This window comes from Podarcis filfolensis, assembly GCF_964270895.1.
Source record: "Podarcis filfolensis genome assembly, chromosome: 1".
NCBI classification, from domain to species: domain Eukaryota; kingdom Metazoa; phylum Chordata; class Lepidosauria; order Squamata; family Lacertidae; genus Podarcis; species Podarcis filfolensis.
In genome coordinates, this window is record NC_139604.1 from 37,709,785 (window position 1) to 37,727,023 (window position 17,239).

The following is a 17,239-nucleotide window of genomic DNA, read 5'->3' on the forward strand; positions in this document are numbered from 1 at the left end:
ATGAGTTCACCAAAGGACACTGGATTATAATAAACAACAAGTACATTTCAAGCCTATCAGATAATATTTCTCTCTCTCTCATAATAACCCACAATACAGGAGCTCATGAAGAATAATCACACTGATAAATGGGACCCCCTCCCCATGTAACTAGAGCAAGGTGTGTTGTTTGCTGAAAGGAAAATATTTGCACCCAGAAGCACAGTTTCTGTGATTAAACTTGTGATTAAAGTTTCACTCCATCCAAATTTCCTCTCTCTCTAGATTTGTTCACATTCAACTTTTATGATGCCACTGGTTTCAGCACCAAACATAGCAGAGTCTACAGAACAGAGCTAGAGGCTTCAATACTCCCTATTACCAAAGCCCACTATCAGTATTTCAGTGGAGGTGTGCTGGAGGTGGTCAAATAATGTGTGAATTTCTCCCCTTCCTCGATATAAGTAAGCTGTGAGCAACTGTGCATCCTTTCGTTTAGGGGTGGCTGTCATTAAGTGACAGTGTCACATAACTGATATTTGACAAGCTGGAAGCTGTGCCTGGTGCCATTGACAACAAACCCTCACTTATAATAGTCAGAGTGTATGTACAAAGCCAGCATCACAAACACATGCTGATGCATTATTTAAAGAATGCTTTTGACAGGGTTTAGGAACATGTCAGCTGCAAATGCAGAGCATTCTCATTTGTGATAATGTTAAGACCTTTAGGTGCTAAGAGCACCATGACAGAAGTACTGTGGTGTAAAAAAGAAAGGGAAAGAAGGCGGGGGGATAATATATTCAGTTCAGTTTAAACAATAAGCCTCTCATGAAAAATATGTCAAATTCTTTACTACTGTCAATATGTTGAAAAGACAGATCCACTGCTATATCAGTATGGGGGTTAGAGAAAAGTGAAACATTAATTGTACATACTTTTAAAAGACTCTGTACTTTATCAAAATGCAGTCTCTATAAAATTTGTATTTTTCAAAGCAAAATTCCTTTAACACTTTAACTTTATTCCAGTCATCCATTATGTTCAAGTAAAGAGGTCATATTTCACCTGAGTTAAAAGCGGGAACAACTCCAGTGGCAGCTACCACTTTGAGGACCCCCATTTCCCAAAGATCTTAAGCTCCTTTGCTTGAGGCATGTGCCCATTCTGTTTGTTGCTTTAATTTCTTTCATGGACCTTTTCATTTTTGCCTACATAAACCTCTTAATAAGGTCTCTCAAAATCGTCCGTTGGGTCTTTTTTGTGTGTGCATATGTTTGTGCCACACTTAAAAGGGTATTTACCCCACCCCATATCTAGATCATTTGGCATCTACTACATGTGTATATCAATGGGATTTGCCCAAGGAAACCAAGCTGTCCTGATCTCCTAGGCAGAGACAGGGGTGGGCTGGATGTTCCCTTCATAATGCAAGAGGGCTAGTGGCAGCAAATGTTGGTTTTGAGAGATCACAGTTACTTCTCTTCTTGTGCCTGGAGGGAGGAGAGCTCATTACCTCTCTGTACCAACACAGATGTAGATGGTTTTCAGGTTCCAATCCCAAGCTTTAGGATTTGTGGGAGAATTGTGGTTCCATCTGCATCTGTTACATTATGTGGTAACCTAGGGTAGTTCTTCACTGCTGTGGTGTCTGTTGTGGACTCCTTCCTTTAGAAGTATGATTGTCCCCATCAGTACTGATTTTTTGTCCTCAGGCATTTGGGAGAATTTGATGGGAACTGTTTTGCTTGTCATGATGATACCAGTGGAAGTTACATGACTCTTGGTGGTAATGTATATGATGTATATGATGTTATTGTATTTATTATTTGCTGTACACCATATTGGGATCCCTTTGGGATAAGGGTGATTTAGAAATTAAATAAACAAATCATGGAGGATGCTATCATTGGCTACTAGCCATGGTGAAGATGCTAGAGGTGTGCTTCTGAATACCACTTGCTGGGCTGAAACAGTGAACAGAAACTGGTTCTTTCGGCCTTCCCAGAGGCATCTGGATGCTCACTGTGGGAAATAGGATGCAGAGCTAGCTAGGCCTTAATTTTGATCTACCAGGGCTCTTATATTAGGATATGGACCTGCCTGATAAAAAAAATATGACATTGTCATGGCACAGAGATGGAAAGAGGCCAGACCCAAAGCAGAAAGCAGAACGGTCTTCATAGCTTTCAAGGGAACCTTTTGCCCCTAGCCTAAACATAGCAGCCAAATTGGCATTGATCCAGCTAGTTACCCACACTTATGCCCTGTACATGGTTGAAGCCATTCATCCTTACAGCAGTTAGTCAATTTACTAATAAAAGAAGCAAGGTATTGACCCCAACGTCAAATATGTTTTTTTCCTCATTTACTAATAACATTTCATGATCTGACAAGTATTTTGGCTTGGGTTTCTACCCTGATTATTTTGCCTTTTGATTGATAGTAGCTTAATTTCCTATAATCTGATTTGCCTTTTAGTTTAGATTTGTGAAATTTGTCTTCATTTGTGAAAATTGCTTAATGCATCTCTTTAGTGCATCTAATTAATTTAATTCATCATTGTGAAAAAGAAACTGACATAAGCTTAGAAATACCAAGAAATTTGAGATGAATCAAACAAACTCCATTCTTATGTCACATAGTACGCATGTGTTTTATAATGATGTTGAATGATACAATGCTGTGAAACTCAAAATTTTGTTTCATTTTGTGATATTTTCATTTTTTATGTGATTTGTGACATCCAAACTTTTTTGTTAAATGAATTTCCTTGATTCTATTTTGTTTGTAACAACCACAACCAATTCAGAAATAAAATGTCCATATGTGAGCCAAAATGTTTATTCGTCCTCTTCCTTATTTAGCGTCTGCAATGTTCTAGCTACAAATAGCCATTATGTTTCTCAAATGCAAAATTCTGATCCTGCCAGGCAGATAGTTCAGTCAAAGAAGGCTCTTTGCATGCATTTCTGGACCTGCTGTCTGGATGTCTGTATTCACTATCAACAAAGGGTAGTGGGATAATAATGCTAGTTCGGTAATTACGCATTCAGTGACATACACACAGCAGGTGTTGATGAGATGGGGTGCACATGTGTATCCAGACTTTAATGCCATGAAGTCTTCATCGTGACTGCACCATTCACATAGGATATGCCTTCTCTTTATCTTGTGATATACAGTGGTACCTTCAGGTTACAGACACTTCAGGTACGCTTCAGGTTACAGACGCTTCAGGTTACAGACTCCGCTAACCCAGAAATAGTGCTTCAGGTTAAGAACTTTGTTTCAGGATGAGAACAGAAATCGTGCAGTGGTGGTGCAGCGGCAGTGGGAGGCCCCATTAGCTAAAGTGGTGCTTCAGGTTAAGAACAGTTTCAGGTTAAGTACGGACCTCTGGAACGAATTAAGTACTTAACCCGAGGTACCACTGTACATGGGAATTCACACACATCCCCACATCCCTCCAGGGTTGTTTTCTTCATTTCTTATCTATATGCAACTAGTGCTGTCCAGAACAGGAGTAATCAACGTATTTTGGTCTGAGGGCCACACTGGCCCACTGCCAACTCTTTAGGAGGCTGGAAAAGTAGGTATGGTCTAAGTGGAAAACTGACCATTCAGTTATAACGCTAGCATCCACAAGAATTGCCTATCAGCCATTCTACTCTATTTTCATGCTTTAAAAAAATCATTCATTATTAAATTCTGTAATATATATATATTAGGACAGGTGTTTTTTTCCTTCTTGCCTTTTTGTCTTTTCCTAGTGTGGATGGATGGGTGACTATGCTACTAACTTTGTATGTATCAAAAGGTATTGTACCTATTTGTATTTCTAATCTTTTTGCAGTTAAGAAGAAAAGGTATGAGATTTATATATGAAGGACCACCTGTACCCACTGTTGTAGTCGCGCTGCTGAGCAACAATGCGCAGAGCTCAGTGGAGTAGGAGGCCAGCCAACTGGAAGAATCTCTGAGATACTTACCTGGAGGCAGAGTCAGCATACGAAGTCAGGTCGAAGTCCTAGGGTTCAGCAAACAGCAATTCACATGGTCAGATAGTCCAGGGGTCAAGGGTTAAGACGAGCAGGAGGCAGCAAGGTAGAGCCAGGAACTACAAGTGTTGTTACCAGCATTTGACTGTTGCTGGAAGTTCTGCTTAAGAAGGCTACAGCCAGCTGGTTCTCATCAGTCCCTTATCCTATGTCCTTGAAGGCTAATCAGCTGCAGGTGGAGTCACTCCACCTTTCCCCCCTTCAGGCTGCTGTTCAGCAGGTGAAGATGACTCCTGGCCCATGACACCCATACACACTTGCTTTGGCCTTAATATCTGCCTCAGAGGTTGTGCTCATAAGTCTGCCACATAGGTGGGCTATAGAGATGCGGCCTTTTCAGTGGTGATCCTATATCTCTGGAACTCTCTCCTGAAAGAATGACTTGCTTAAGTGTAACATTTACATTCCACCTCTTCTCCAAGTTGCTCAAGGTGGCATGCATAGTTATATCCCACTTAGTTTTATCCCCACAAACGTGGGGGAAATTAGGTTGAGAGTCAGTGGCTTTTCCATGATCGTCTAGTAAGCTTCAAGGTCAAGTGGGGATCTGAACCAGGTCATAGTCCAGTGGTCTAATCACTACACCATATTTTCATGAATGGCCCCGTATTTGCTAGCTTTTAAAATTGATGTTTCATATGAACTACTGTCCTGGTCTGTTAAACTACAACAGTTCTAAGTAAATTTAAAGTAACTTGATTGTTTTATATTATATATTGCTTGTGAGTCATCTTGGGTGGGATTTTGCCCTGAAAAGCAGTATATACACTTTTTTTTGTACTATCACTTGTACATGCCACTTAAAAGTTGGAAAATACTAACTACACTTTGGATGGTATTTTATACTATTCTCTATCATGGAAACTATTATAAATAGGAATTACTTGAATTCTATTAATTGCTCATCAGAGTTTGTGTACCAGGGTTGGCTGAATGTTCCAGAGCATGCGCAGAACACATTGCTTTTTGTTTCTAAGAAAACAACAGATGTAAGGAATAACATATCAAAACGCCATCTTATAGAATAAGATACATAAGCTAGGGAATAAATCATTTGCAAGGCAATACTTAAAATAGATTTTATTGTAATGTATGTGTATATTGTAGTGTGTGTGTGTGTGTGTGTGTGTGTGTGTGTGTACACACACATACAGATATATGCCTATACTGCATAACACAAACAGTAACACATTATGAAAATTGCAGATCAAATAAAATGGTAGTGTATTTATAGTTGCAATCTTGCTGATAACCTTTTCCCAGAAATATTTGCTTTAAACTGAAATCCAGAGTTGTCTACATAGCTTTTGTAAGTGCAACAGCTCTAAATGTCTGCTTCAGCAGAAACCTTTTCTAGCAACTGACATATCCCTTTCCATATTATAAAGGAAAGTTTTCAGCCAATGAAGTGAGGCAAATGTAAATTTGGGCTTCAGAAATTCAGATACACTAATATTTAAAGTCCCAATATACTGCCTATTTGGCACTAACTATGATTATTTTATTCTATTTTGGAGAGCAGTGAGTGATCTAGGGTGACCAAGTGAAAGCTGATAGAGTCTGCATGTGCCCTGTGTCAGAACAGAATTTGCTTATTTATTAATTTATCACACACCTTTCACCATAAGGTCCCAAGGCGGGTTACAACATTATATAAAACACAATGTTAAAAACAGTTTATAATAACTTTCAATCACAAAAGTAAGGTGGGTCTTCAAATACGTGTATACCTCAAGTGTCAAAAGCCAGAGTAAAGAGGTGCAAAAGAGCTATTCAACAGTGGAACAGACTCCCAGGAGAGGTGGTGGACTCTCCTTCCTTGAAGGTTTTTAATCAGAGGTTGGATGGCCACCTGTCATGGATGCTTTAATTGAGATTCCTGCATTGCAGAGAGTTGGACTAGATGACCCTCCAAGTCCCTTCTAATTCTACAATGGACTATGAAAATACATATGGGGCAGTTGTTGTTGGTACCTTTGGTTGCATACGCTTCAGGTTACATACGCTTCAGGTTACAGACTCTGCTAACCCAGAAATAGTGCTTCAGGTTAAGAACTTTGCTTCAGGATGAGAACAGAAATCATGCTCTGGCGGCGCGGCGGCAGCGGGAGGCCCCATTAGCTAAAGTGGTGCTTCAGGTTAAGAACAGTTTCAGGTTAAGAACATACCTCCAGAACAAATTAAGTACTCAACCCGAGGTACCACCGTAGTACACATAGAGTTCATTAGGTGAATTGTGAGCAAGTATCTGATCTTTTATTGCTTCACGTAAAGTAAGAAGCAAAGTTACACCCTTCCTCATCACTTCACTATGAGGTCAACTGGATGCATATATGCTTTTTTGAACTGGTAAGAAATAAGCACCTAAAATTATGATTCTTCAGCTTTTCCCAATGTGTGAATTTAAAAGAGAGATATTGAAAGTAAATAGAAGATGACACCAGCTTCCCCTCTGGTCTTTTGAAGACTGAATGATTCTGCACGCATACATACACTATTCTACACAAAACAGATTCTGAGCTAATTTTTTCTTAAGAGAGGCTTTAAAGTATAAAACTCATCAAACATCTTGTCCTCTGAGACAATGTCATCTAAGTTCAAAGAATGAACAGCCCTACAAAAACAATGTCTTATTCACTGCATGTTTGAGTTGATGAAATTGAACTGTTTTTTATCTTTTCCGTAACTTAAAAAAAGTTGGAATAATCAAGCTTCCAAAGCTGAAAAGCAGTATTTTATATATTCATTAGCACATATGTAAAGATTTGCACCAGAAGGTAAAACATTTTAAATATTTTTCTGGGAGAGACTTTGTTTATGATTCAGGGTTAACTCAAAAACAAAAGTTACACAAGTTATTCATGTTAATGAGGGCCCCTTTAATTATTTCTAATTTAGAGATGAATGAACTTCAAACACATTTAAATTTGGTCAAGAATCTCACTGTATTTCCTTTCAACTGAGTGCTGTTTCAAAGGTAGCCAGCCCTTTTCCCTGTGCTGCTAAGGTCTTGTTCATAGGATATCATATACTGTATAGATATTAAGAAAGAGCCACAATTTAGGCTCCCATGAGCGAACTGTTCCACTTCTCCACTTATCTGTTATGCCTGGAAATGGATAAGAGATAACAAGAGGAAGCTCCCACTTCACCATCGACTCTCCATGGGATTGTGGACATAATATAATCTCTCATCCTGAGTGTGACAACTGTAAAACTGCAGTGAGGATCTATAAGAATTTGCAGGCCATTCACTTCCCTCAGTCTGAGCCTCCCTCTTTCTGCAAACGAATGGGTGGAATCGCCATGCCACCTTCTGCTGTCAGGTTTTGGAGATGCGCCTTTCCTACAGCTGCAGCTTTGAGGGCATCTTCTAACAAGGTAGCTATCTTTTAGGAAGAAGAATTACAGTTTAACCTCACCCAGCAGTCACAGGCTACAAGGGCTAGCAGCTGCCTTTCCTTCCAGCAGAACCCTGATACTTTTCAGCACATGAGAGAAATGAGTGCCTAAACAGGGCTCCCATGTGTAAAAAGCTAGCATATAAGGAGAAAAGCTTCTAATCCACTCCTTCCTGTTCAAGATCTCCACTTGCAGGTGGTTTTTAAAAAACCTGCAATACAGAAGAGCACTGAAAATGTGAACCTACTGTTACATTTCATTCTACTACCTTTCTGCTGCCTGTATCAACTACAGTAGTACCTCAGTTTATGAACATAATCCATTTCAGAAGTCCGTTCTTAAACTGAAAACGTTCTTAAACCGAGGCGCGCTTTCCCTAATGAGGCCTCCCGCTGCCGGTGCCCTTCCACCGCTCGGATTCCGTTCTTAGACCGAGGTAAAGTTCGCAAACTGGGACACTATTTCCATTTTTGCAGAGGTCGTAAACCGAATCGTTCTTAAAAAGGACTGTTCTTAAACCGAAGTACCACTGTATTTTTTGGGGGGAAATACATACAAAACTTGTATTTTAGGGGAAAGTGCATATAAAAAATATGTACCATTTTAAACTAATATTTTATAGGTGGTTGAAGGAATGCAAAACTGGCTTGAAATGGAAACAAGCCAATTCATCCATCCCTGCTTAAAAGTGCAATCTTGTTACATATCCCTGCAGGAGCAAAATACCATTGAGATTAACGGGGATTATTCCCAGGTAAGTAGGCAAAAGATTGCAGCTTCAGGATTATTCCCAACGCTAGTCCAATTCAGAGCAGACCCATTGAAACCAATGGACATAAGCTAATATTAGACCATTCCTTTCAATGGGTCCACTGCAATTTGACTACCCACTGCATCTTTTTGTACTGGTGTGCTTTGGCCTCAGATTAGGGCACACAGGAATTAAAGGCTGACTAAATGCCTTAACTTTCCCCACAGCCTTTTGTACTGTACTACCATGACACAAATTCTACCTGCCTGTTGTCTCAATAGTGACTATAGCATATGTCCTTACTTTAAAATACCTGTAATTTTCCCCCCATACAGGGCTAGAATCACATTCTGATGTGCTAGTACAATACTTGCAGGGAATTTTTCAAATGGATTAACAGCCATGTGGGTTGGCAACTGCAACACAGAATTAATAGCCATTGTAGTGCCCCCTATTTGTTGTACTATAACTCCCATTATCCCTGACCATTGGCTATACTGGCTGGGTCTCATGAGAGACACGGTACATCATCTGAGCACCTACTTCTGCCTTATACACAGAAGAACACTCATTAGTTTAACTGCTGGAGATGGGTACATATATCCACCAAGGCGAGTAAATAACTTCATATTTGTATTCTTCTAAGAGGTACCATTTAAAAAGATTTGTTGGAGGTACGTGTGATTTTGTCACCTTTCTAACACACATTTTGTCATATATATATAAAATCTAAGTATTTTTGTGCATATATTGATTACATGCATACGCCCCTCCAAAATAATACTCAAAAAACTTCTGGAAGGCACATTTTGAATGTGTGATCCATTCCTAGAGGGTTTTTTTTTTTTTTTTGTAAAGCTGTTTCATATTATTTGATTAATGGCTGAAAATTGGAATACAAAGATAAAGGGAACTTTGAAATTCATACCTTGGAGTATTAAACTATACTTTGGAGTAGATGTAAATGTCAGAGAGGGAAAAGATCTAATGAACTCTTTATTGGCAAAATATAGCTCTGCATCTGCACTGAATTTAAAACTTTTTTTTTTTTTTTTTGCAAAGCATATGATTTCAGTCTTAAAATAACCATTGAGAAGTTTTCTTACTATTGTTATGAGTTTGGGGAGTTAAAGTGGATGCCAGGCTCCTCTAATCCCTGGATCCAGCAAGTGTTACAATTTAATCAAGGCTTCTAATTCTTGGAATAGCCAGGCTAGCCTCCTGGTGATGGTGAAAGCCTGGGTAATGAGCCATTAAGGGGGATTAAGGGGCTTTGTGTGAGACAGCAAATGGGTGGGGGCCCCTTCCCCAACAGATAAAGCCAGATTTCAGAGTTTTAGAGACGGATGTGACCTAGACATAAACCAGCGAGCTGGAGAGTGTGTCTGAGCAATGTTTGATTTCTGTTTGAATCCAGGGCTATGGCTATGGGACAAACGAGCCTTTTGGGGTGTTAGTGCTGTGAACCCCTCCACTGTAGGTTCAAGTTGTATATATGTATAAATAAGTCATGTAACATAAAGATACCACACTCTCTGCTGTGCTGTCTTTGCAAAAACAAACACGAACTCTGGATAAGCGCCTGAAACCCTGGAATCTTGCATCACTCAAGAGATTGGGGCGATATGCAACACTATATTGACCCTCGTCTATTACAATTAAATGCATTTAAGAGCTGTACAGATAGATCACTTTGGCAATGTAGAAGTTGCAGAAACTGGTAGTGAATGCAACCAGAAGTGATGACTATTACTTCATAAAACTACCGTATTTTTCGCCCCATAGGGCGTACCGGCCCATAGGACGCACCTAGTTTTTTTGGGGGGGGGGGAATAAAGAAAAAAACTTTTATTCCCCCCCCCCAGGCGCGGGGCTGGGGCAGGGGAAGCCTTGGGAGACCGGCGCGACTTCCCGCCGGGCTCCCACGCCTTGCGGATATCTGCCTGAAGCCCAAACCAGGTCAGGGAACAACGGGATGGCGGCGCTGCGCCTCCCCGCTGTCCCCCAGCTTGTGGGACTGGCGGCGGGGAGAAGCGCGCTTCTCCCCGCCGCCAGCCTCCAAACCAGGTTGGGGAACAGGCTTTGAGATGCAGGCTGCTATCCGCAAGCCTAGGGAGCCCGACGGGAACTTCCGCGGGCTCCCTAGGCTTGCGGAGAGCTTCCTGAAGCCTGGAGAGCGAGAGGGGTCGGTGCGCACCGACCCCTCTCGCTCTCCAGGCTTCAGCGAAAGCCTGCATTCACCCCATAGGACACACACACATTTCCCCTTCATTTTTGGAGGGGGAAAAGTGCGTCCTATAGGGCAAAAAATAAGGTATTTTCTTTTTAGGACCCCAAGTTTTATCCCCCCCTCCCCCCGATCTCTTTCCTGCCACAATAATAGCTTCAGGATTTAAATCCGGTGCTGTTATTGTGACTTCAAAGCTTTTAAAAAAACTGCAGTTGAATGAAGCAGTTCATCTGTCATTATTCAAATAAGAAGCAATTATGATGAAATAAAGATAGAATTCCATGGAGAAATGCCCCAATCAATTTTCACTTATATTTAACAGGAAACATAAAATCATGCATAGAATAGTACATTTATGTTAGTTTTTTAAAAATAAAAACATGCTGTGAATGTAAAAAATAGGAATTGCTGATCTTTATCAAGTTCATCGTACAACTGCGGGAGCCATATAAATAGATTTCACAAATATTGACAAAAAGATCACTTTGAAGGGAACAATTTCACATTAGGTGAGGAAACAAAACTATTTCCATATTCTAGATTTGTTTGGATTGTCCATTCCTATGAGGACTACTTCAGATACCACAATTTTCTGATATCTAGATAAGCTATGGGCAGGAGAATGCAAGTTTCCTGTGAAACATGGCCTGGGTATTTTTTTCAAAATGGTTTCCTGATTGGTGCACGTGTGGCACAAACATATCTGTATTGCAGTTCACCTATCATGTTAAATCTATTAATGCAGATTTTGAATGTAAAGAAAACTGCTTGCCAAGCAGCTTTTAAATGATTACTGATAACATGCAAAGTGGGGTTTTTCTTTTCTAAGTTAGCGAAGCACTAACTTGACTTTGTTTGATTGGGTCTCAATATTCTAATACAATATGGTGTAGGTAGTGATGAAGTAAATGCGAACAAGCAGAAAAAGTTTGTCACCATGCCTGAAAATGTGGTTGTAGATGATTTTACAACATTCCTATATTTATTTCATAAGATTTATATAACACTTGATTGTAAAAAAAAAAAAGCAGTTATCCATTATTCCTGTTCTTTTTTCCACTCAAGTGTTCCATTTTTCTTTTTAGTCATGAAAGTATTATTTCATCAGAAGTCCATTTTTTTTAAGTTAAACAATGATATTTAAATGAGTTGCTTGTGATAGAGGTATGAAAACGTATGTTTTATTTGACTCGAACAGGTTGTTGTTCTTGTTATTCCAGTTATCGTAACACAAAGCTTTAGAAATGAAAGCCTGAAACATTTATTTTCTGTGCTGTAGCTCTTCTGGGATATCTACTCTCAGCAAATAATATGTAAAATGCTGACACCTAATGTTAAGTTTGAGTATTTTCCTTGAGATGCATTTTCTAACAATTTTAGGAATAAAAATGCTGTTCTGCAGCTGGTAGAAAATACCCCCCAAAAAGGCCCATGGCTGACATCAAAGCTTTGGGAAGCTCTGTTGCATCATCTTCCAGTCAGTTGTAGGTACACATTCAAGGTGAGCACAACACTTGAAGAAGCATAAAGTATGTTTCAGCTATTTTTTGCACCCCCAAGAACCTATATACAATTCCTGATGCCTCAGTGTTAAATAATCCCAGGAAACTGAGATGAGAAAGACTTGTCTCAAGCTTTGAAAAGCTTCTGCCCATCACAATTGTATTGGACCATGCGAACTACTGGTCTGAGCTAAGCAGCTCATATATTCTAGGAAAATGGCAGTGTTGAGATATGAAGGCATCATTTGACAAAGCAATAAAACCATCCCGTTCTTCTCTCTCCGTTCTCTCTCCGGCTTCTTCAAGCTGGGGAACTACAGTTCTGACATAGATTCTACAGAGTAGCAGAACCAGTCCCAGACTCCCAGTGGATTTATATGGTAAATGTGAACACACAAAAAGTTCTGTGCTTATAGTGTCAGCACTCAAGTCTGCAACAGGTCTTTAACTAGTGACTGCAGGACTGTCAAACATAGGCTCACCCTGTGTACCAGCCCCTGCACAAAGGAGAATACTACAGGGAAATCAGTCAAGGAAACATGGTGAGAGTGAGTCAGGTAGTGCCCATTGACCCCTTATGAACAATTTTCCCTCATATATAACCTTGTCCTGCAATTGCGCTTCTCAGAGTCACTGCCGATACCACTTGTCCCAAAGGTACACTTAGCTCGTACTAGAAACTGAACCCTCTGGAATCAATTACCAGCTGAAATTAAACAATTACTTAGTGTCTTGATATTTAGGTGGCTGCTGAAGATTCTCTCTGTGTTTGTGTGTGTGGGCACGTGTGTGTGTAGGCTTTCCCTGGTTACTCAGTTTTTTTGAAATTTTACTTGTAGAACTATATAAATGGTTTTATTGAGTTTTAGAGTCTAATCTTTTGTATTTTGTCTTACTGTACTGTACACTGTTTCTGGGGTGTATGGGGTGTTAGGAGAGGGGTAGTACTTCTGGTGGAGGAGACATCATGCTCCTTCTGGGCTAGTTTGACCACCTTCGGTCCCCACCCTGCACTCAGCTCTCACCTGTGGATCCTAGAAGCTGTTACACCCCAGGAAATGGCTTTGGCTGGCTGGTTAAACCAGGTGAGGGTAGCCGATGGGTCTCAAACTCTTGGTGAATTAGGGACTTCCCCTGCATATGAATCTGGCGGATTGAGTGGATGAGACCAGTAGTGGGACAAATGGTAAAAGAAGTTGGTTACAGTGCATGTTGCAGACGGAAATGTGGGCAGATGGGGCTCACCAACCTGGGAAGGTAGCCCAGCTAGGAGAATGAAAACTCTGATTTTAAACCTCTGCTGCCTTGCAGCTATACTCATTTGTGAGGAAGGCTTCAGGAGTAAGGTAAGTAAAAGTAAGGTAAAGGACCCCTGGACAGTTAAGTTCAGTCAAAGGCAACCATGGGGTGCAGCGCTCATCTCGCTTCAGGCCGAGAGAGCCAGCATTTGTCTACAGACAACTTTCCACTTCTAGCACAACAGAACACCGTGACAGAAGCCAGAGCGCACGTAAATGGTGTTTACCTTCCCGCTGCAGCAGGTACCTATTTATCTGCTTGCACTGACATGCTTTCTAATTGCTAGGTTGACAGAAGCTGGGACAGAGCAATGGGAGCTCACTCCATCGTACGGATTGAAACCGCGACCTTCTGATCGACAAGCCCAAGAGGCTCAGTGGTTTACACCACAGCGCCACCCGCATCCCTGCTTCAGGAGTAAACCCCAAGGAAAAATCTGTACCCACTGCTTTGTGGGACATCTTCAGGACAATAAAAGGCTAAGGAGTTAAACAAATCCAGAGTGGACTCCCTAAGATGGTTGGATGGTGTCTTATACACTTCCTTCTGGCAACTCCTGCAGCCAAGCTGGTACCAAATTTATTCCTGTGGACCACATCAGCAAGGCCGAGGGGGGTGGGTCTTGTTATCTGAACAGCCCAGGACCTCCAAACACACTGCCCAGGCTTGTGACCTGGAGGGGCCAGTTCAGTGCTGCTAATGCAGCAAAAACAATGCAGAAGGCAGCCGTTATTGTTATTCTCCATTGGTTTGACTTTACTACCTGCTGTAACTAAAAATGCAAATTTCCAGAGTTACAATTCTGCAAAAAAAAAAAAAGTTTGCTTTTTAAAAGTTACTCTTTAAAGTCCTCATTTTCCTCATTATTTAATAAGTGGCATATATGGAATGTTATACAGCACAGTAAGTTATCATAGGCTTCCTGGGGCTTATTCACACATGGTATCAGCAGTACACTGAAAATGTTGTAAGAATACCCATGTAAATTAAGTATTGGCAGAGAGCTGTCTTATACAAATACATCCATTCAGAACTGGCTATAGCATCATGGCTGAATTCAAACACAAACCCAGATAATTTTTATGAATATCCAGTAAGCGTTCAGAAAAAAACATATTAAAAAGGACTAAAGGATCACCAGCTATCTAGATACCATGTCACCAAGACTTACCAGAACTGTGCTCTCCACCTTTCCTTTGTCTTCACACTCAACCCATTTTGCCATATTTTTCTCATACAAAATGTATACTTTATAGATTATAGTTCCCCATATGCAACATATTGGGGGAGGGGGAACCCCTGAAGTACAAGATTAATGCAAAGTTTGTTACAGTGGGATAAAGTGAGTTTGGTGCAATATACACTGATGGTTGATGTACAAAATGTTGGTCTCTTGCTGCTCCTTACATATTCAGACAGCATAATGTCTAAATATTTTTCAGATGGCCTAGTGATTAGATGGATATGGTGGTGGATTACAGTGACAGTTTACTAAGCAGCATACATTTGCCTCAATCATACCACATCTGGTGCACTTACAAGATAAGCCCATGATTCTACACTGAATTAGGAGTCAAGCCCCACTTGCTTAATGGAAGTGTTTCACGATTACTGAGCACGTTGAAGAACAAAACAGTATGATGCCTCAGCATTCCAGAAGATTGGCATTCTTTTAAAACCAATGTCAGAGGTACGATGTCAACACATATACCTTGATGACCACAAGAGCCCAAATAGATATAGATCAGGATCCCCCTGGATCTGTTCTTCTAAAGAAGCAGGCTTCTGGGCCATTATTTTGCCTGGGTATCCAGGGGAGCTGTAAATCCTTCATAAACGGCTATAAGTGAGCAAAGCAACTCAGCAGAAGGTTTGTGAGAAACGCTAAATACATTTAAACAAAAGTTGAGATGTCTAAAACTTAAGTCATTTGTGAATTCTTAAATTCTACTTAGATGTTTATGAATACAATTTCAGCGCAAATTAAAATTCCCTTTAATAGAAATTGTGCTTAAAATCCAATGCAGGTTATATCCACAGAGTTGTATATAGTGCCTTATTCCACACAGTGACATTAGACAAAGATTAGGTTTGCAGCTGTCTTTCTGTTTTGCCTGTCAGAAGTAAACCAGAATTATCTAAATGAAGAAAGTATCTAGAATGCTAAAGACTAACCCTATTAAAATACATAAACCATATTAATTTATGGAGCCCAAATAAGTAGAAATAATGAGTTTTAATAAAAAGTGTATCTATTGTAAATAACTATCCAAGCAAAATTAATCTTTTGGGGCAAATGGGTGGAATACATATAGCCCAGCCCAAGACAAACAAACAAACAAAAATTGCTCAGAAGCATTGATGCATCTTAGTAAGAGATTAAAAAGTATAGCTGCACCGTCAGTAAGATCAGGAAAGTGCTGCAGTGTTTGTTCTTTGCTTTACAGATGCCATTGCAGATCCCAGGATTTCAACAAATCTGTGCACGTCATGGAAAGAATTGTAGAGAGGAACTGGGGCAACACGGAGAGCATTGGGTTCCCGAATGTCACACTGCAAAACAGCCAATAAACATCTAGCAAATTAATATAGCTTCATATTTGTTTGCCAAACTCCAAAAGCAGCAAAGCTAACATAAAGTTTGTGCTCCTGTTATAATGCTGGCCAAATGCAATGCTTTCTCCCATTTCTGGCCCATATAAACTGAGAATAGAGGGGAAAGATGGAGAGCTAGGGTTCTTGGTATTGATTTTTCCATGGTATATTTTACAGTGCAATTCTATATATGTTTACTCAAAGAAGTAAGTCTCATGTTTAATGTGGCTTGCTGCTATGTAACTAAGTGTAGGGTTGGGATGTTAAAATCACAATAAGCCTTTTTTTAGAAGGGAAGTTAGATACTAATTCATGTTTTGCCATTCCAAGCTGAAAAATCAGGGGGACAAGGGGAAGAGAAATTAATACAAATGAGTTATTATGTGATATTTGGAAACTAGTTGCTATATGCATCAGAATGTTTTCAGAGACATCTGAGCTCTGGCATAGTCACACCCTATGCCAGAGGACAAGGACCAATGCAGAAATAAAGGAATAAGAAATCCCATTGCTGTAGGAGCCCAGATTGTCATTTCCTACACAGGGAAGGTGTAGGAAACTAATAGTCATGTGTCTAATCAGTTAATACTGATTTTCAGGATTGGTTTCTTAAAAGAAAAGGGAATTGTGGTGGCGGCCCCCAAAGACCTGCTGTTCTAGAATGTTGGTGCTCTGGGATTCTGAGAATTCTTGTGAGGAAAAGGGATTGTGGGTGGGAAATATAGTGGCAGTGGAGAGCAAGAATGATAAAGTAGGTCAGGTCAGGGAAGCTGCCTCTGACTTTGTGCATTACATTATCTTACAAATAAGTAATAGCTGAGAGACTGTCATGGCAGCATATTATTGAAACACATAGGCACATACCACCCTTTCAAATGATACGTTAAGAAGCCATTTCTAGTAGATTGTAAAAACATCTCACTTTTGTTTTGTCAGTGGCTAGAAAGATATGAGGAAGGTGACAAGTGGGGTCCCCTCTTTCCTGGGCAGACGCCTTCACAGTTTAGTTTCCCCTTCCATAGCACACAACTCCTCTTAATCTTAATGCTGTGGATTTGCTTAAGATCCTTTTCTCCAACTAGTCCCTTCTTGCCTCAGTTTTCCATTTCCTCTGTCTTCTACTCTCAACTCCTTTTGAACTACACTCTCTTCTAACTATTCAGCCCATTACTCACTCTTCTGCATTCTACCTTCAGCCTCCTCAACTCTACAGTTCCTGTTTGGGACCTCTCCCCAGTCTTTTAATCTATTCCTGTGCAAGATTTTAATCCTAGCCCAACTGGCAACTTTCTGTTCTCTTCCAGAAGCTGCGAACCGTTTAGCTCTGTGAGCTCAGTTAATCAGTGCCACTACTTTAAGTCCAATACAATATAGACAGCTTCAAAAGTGATTTGAATTAAGCCTTAAAATGCTCAAGATA

At 40.3% G+C, this 17,239-nt stretch overlaps 2 protein-coding genes and 1 long non-coding RNA gene across 8 annotated transcripts in view; 1 reads left to right on the forward strand and 2 right to left on the reverse strand.

Annotated features, from left to right (window-relative positions):
- Window positions 1–1,689, reverse strand: part of ARHGAP15 (Rho GTPase activating protein 15) — a 378,516-nt gene extending 376,827 nt beyond the window's left edge. The window contains exon 1 of the mRNA XM_083582650.1: window positions 1,048–1,689. The gene's annotated coding sequence lies outside the window, so the exon portion shown is untranslated. The remainder of the gene's footprint in view (window positions 1–1,047) is intronic.
- Window positions 1,690–8,978: 7,289 nt separating this feature from the next.
- On the forward strand, window positions 8,979–15,569 carry LOC310748069. Its single transcript, XR_014541083.1, has 2 exons — window positions 8,979–9,960; window positions 10,508–15,569. It is a non-coding gene; the product is annotated as an uncharacterized lncRNA (long non-coding RNA).
- Window positions 15,203–17,239, reverse strand: part of KYNU (kynureninase) — an 89,261-nt gene continuing 87,224 nt past the window's right edge. For all 6 annotated transcript variants that reach the window (XM_083582822.1, XM_083582826.1, XM_083582824.1 and 3 more), the window contains one exon: window positions 15,203–15,777. In XM_083582822.1, the coding sequence (XP_083438948.1) occupies window positions 15,634–15,777 (144 nt within the window). In that variant the 3' untranslated portion in view covers window positions 15,203–15,633. The remainder of the gene's footprint in view (window positions 15,778–17,239) is intronic.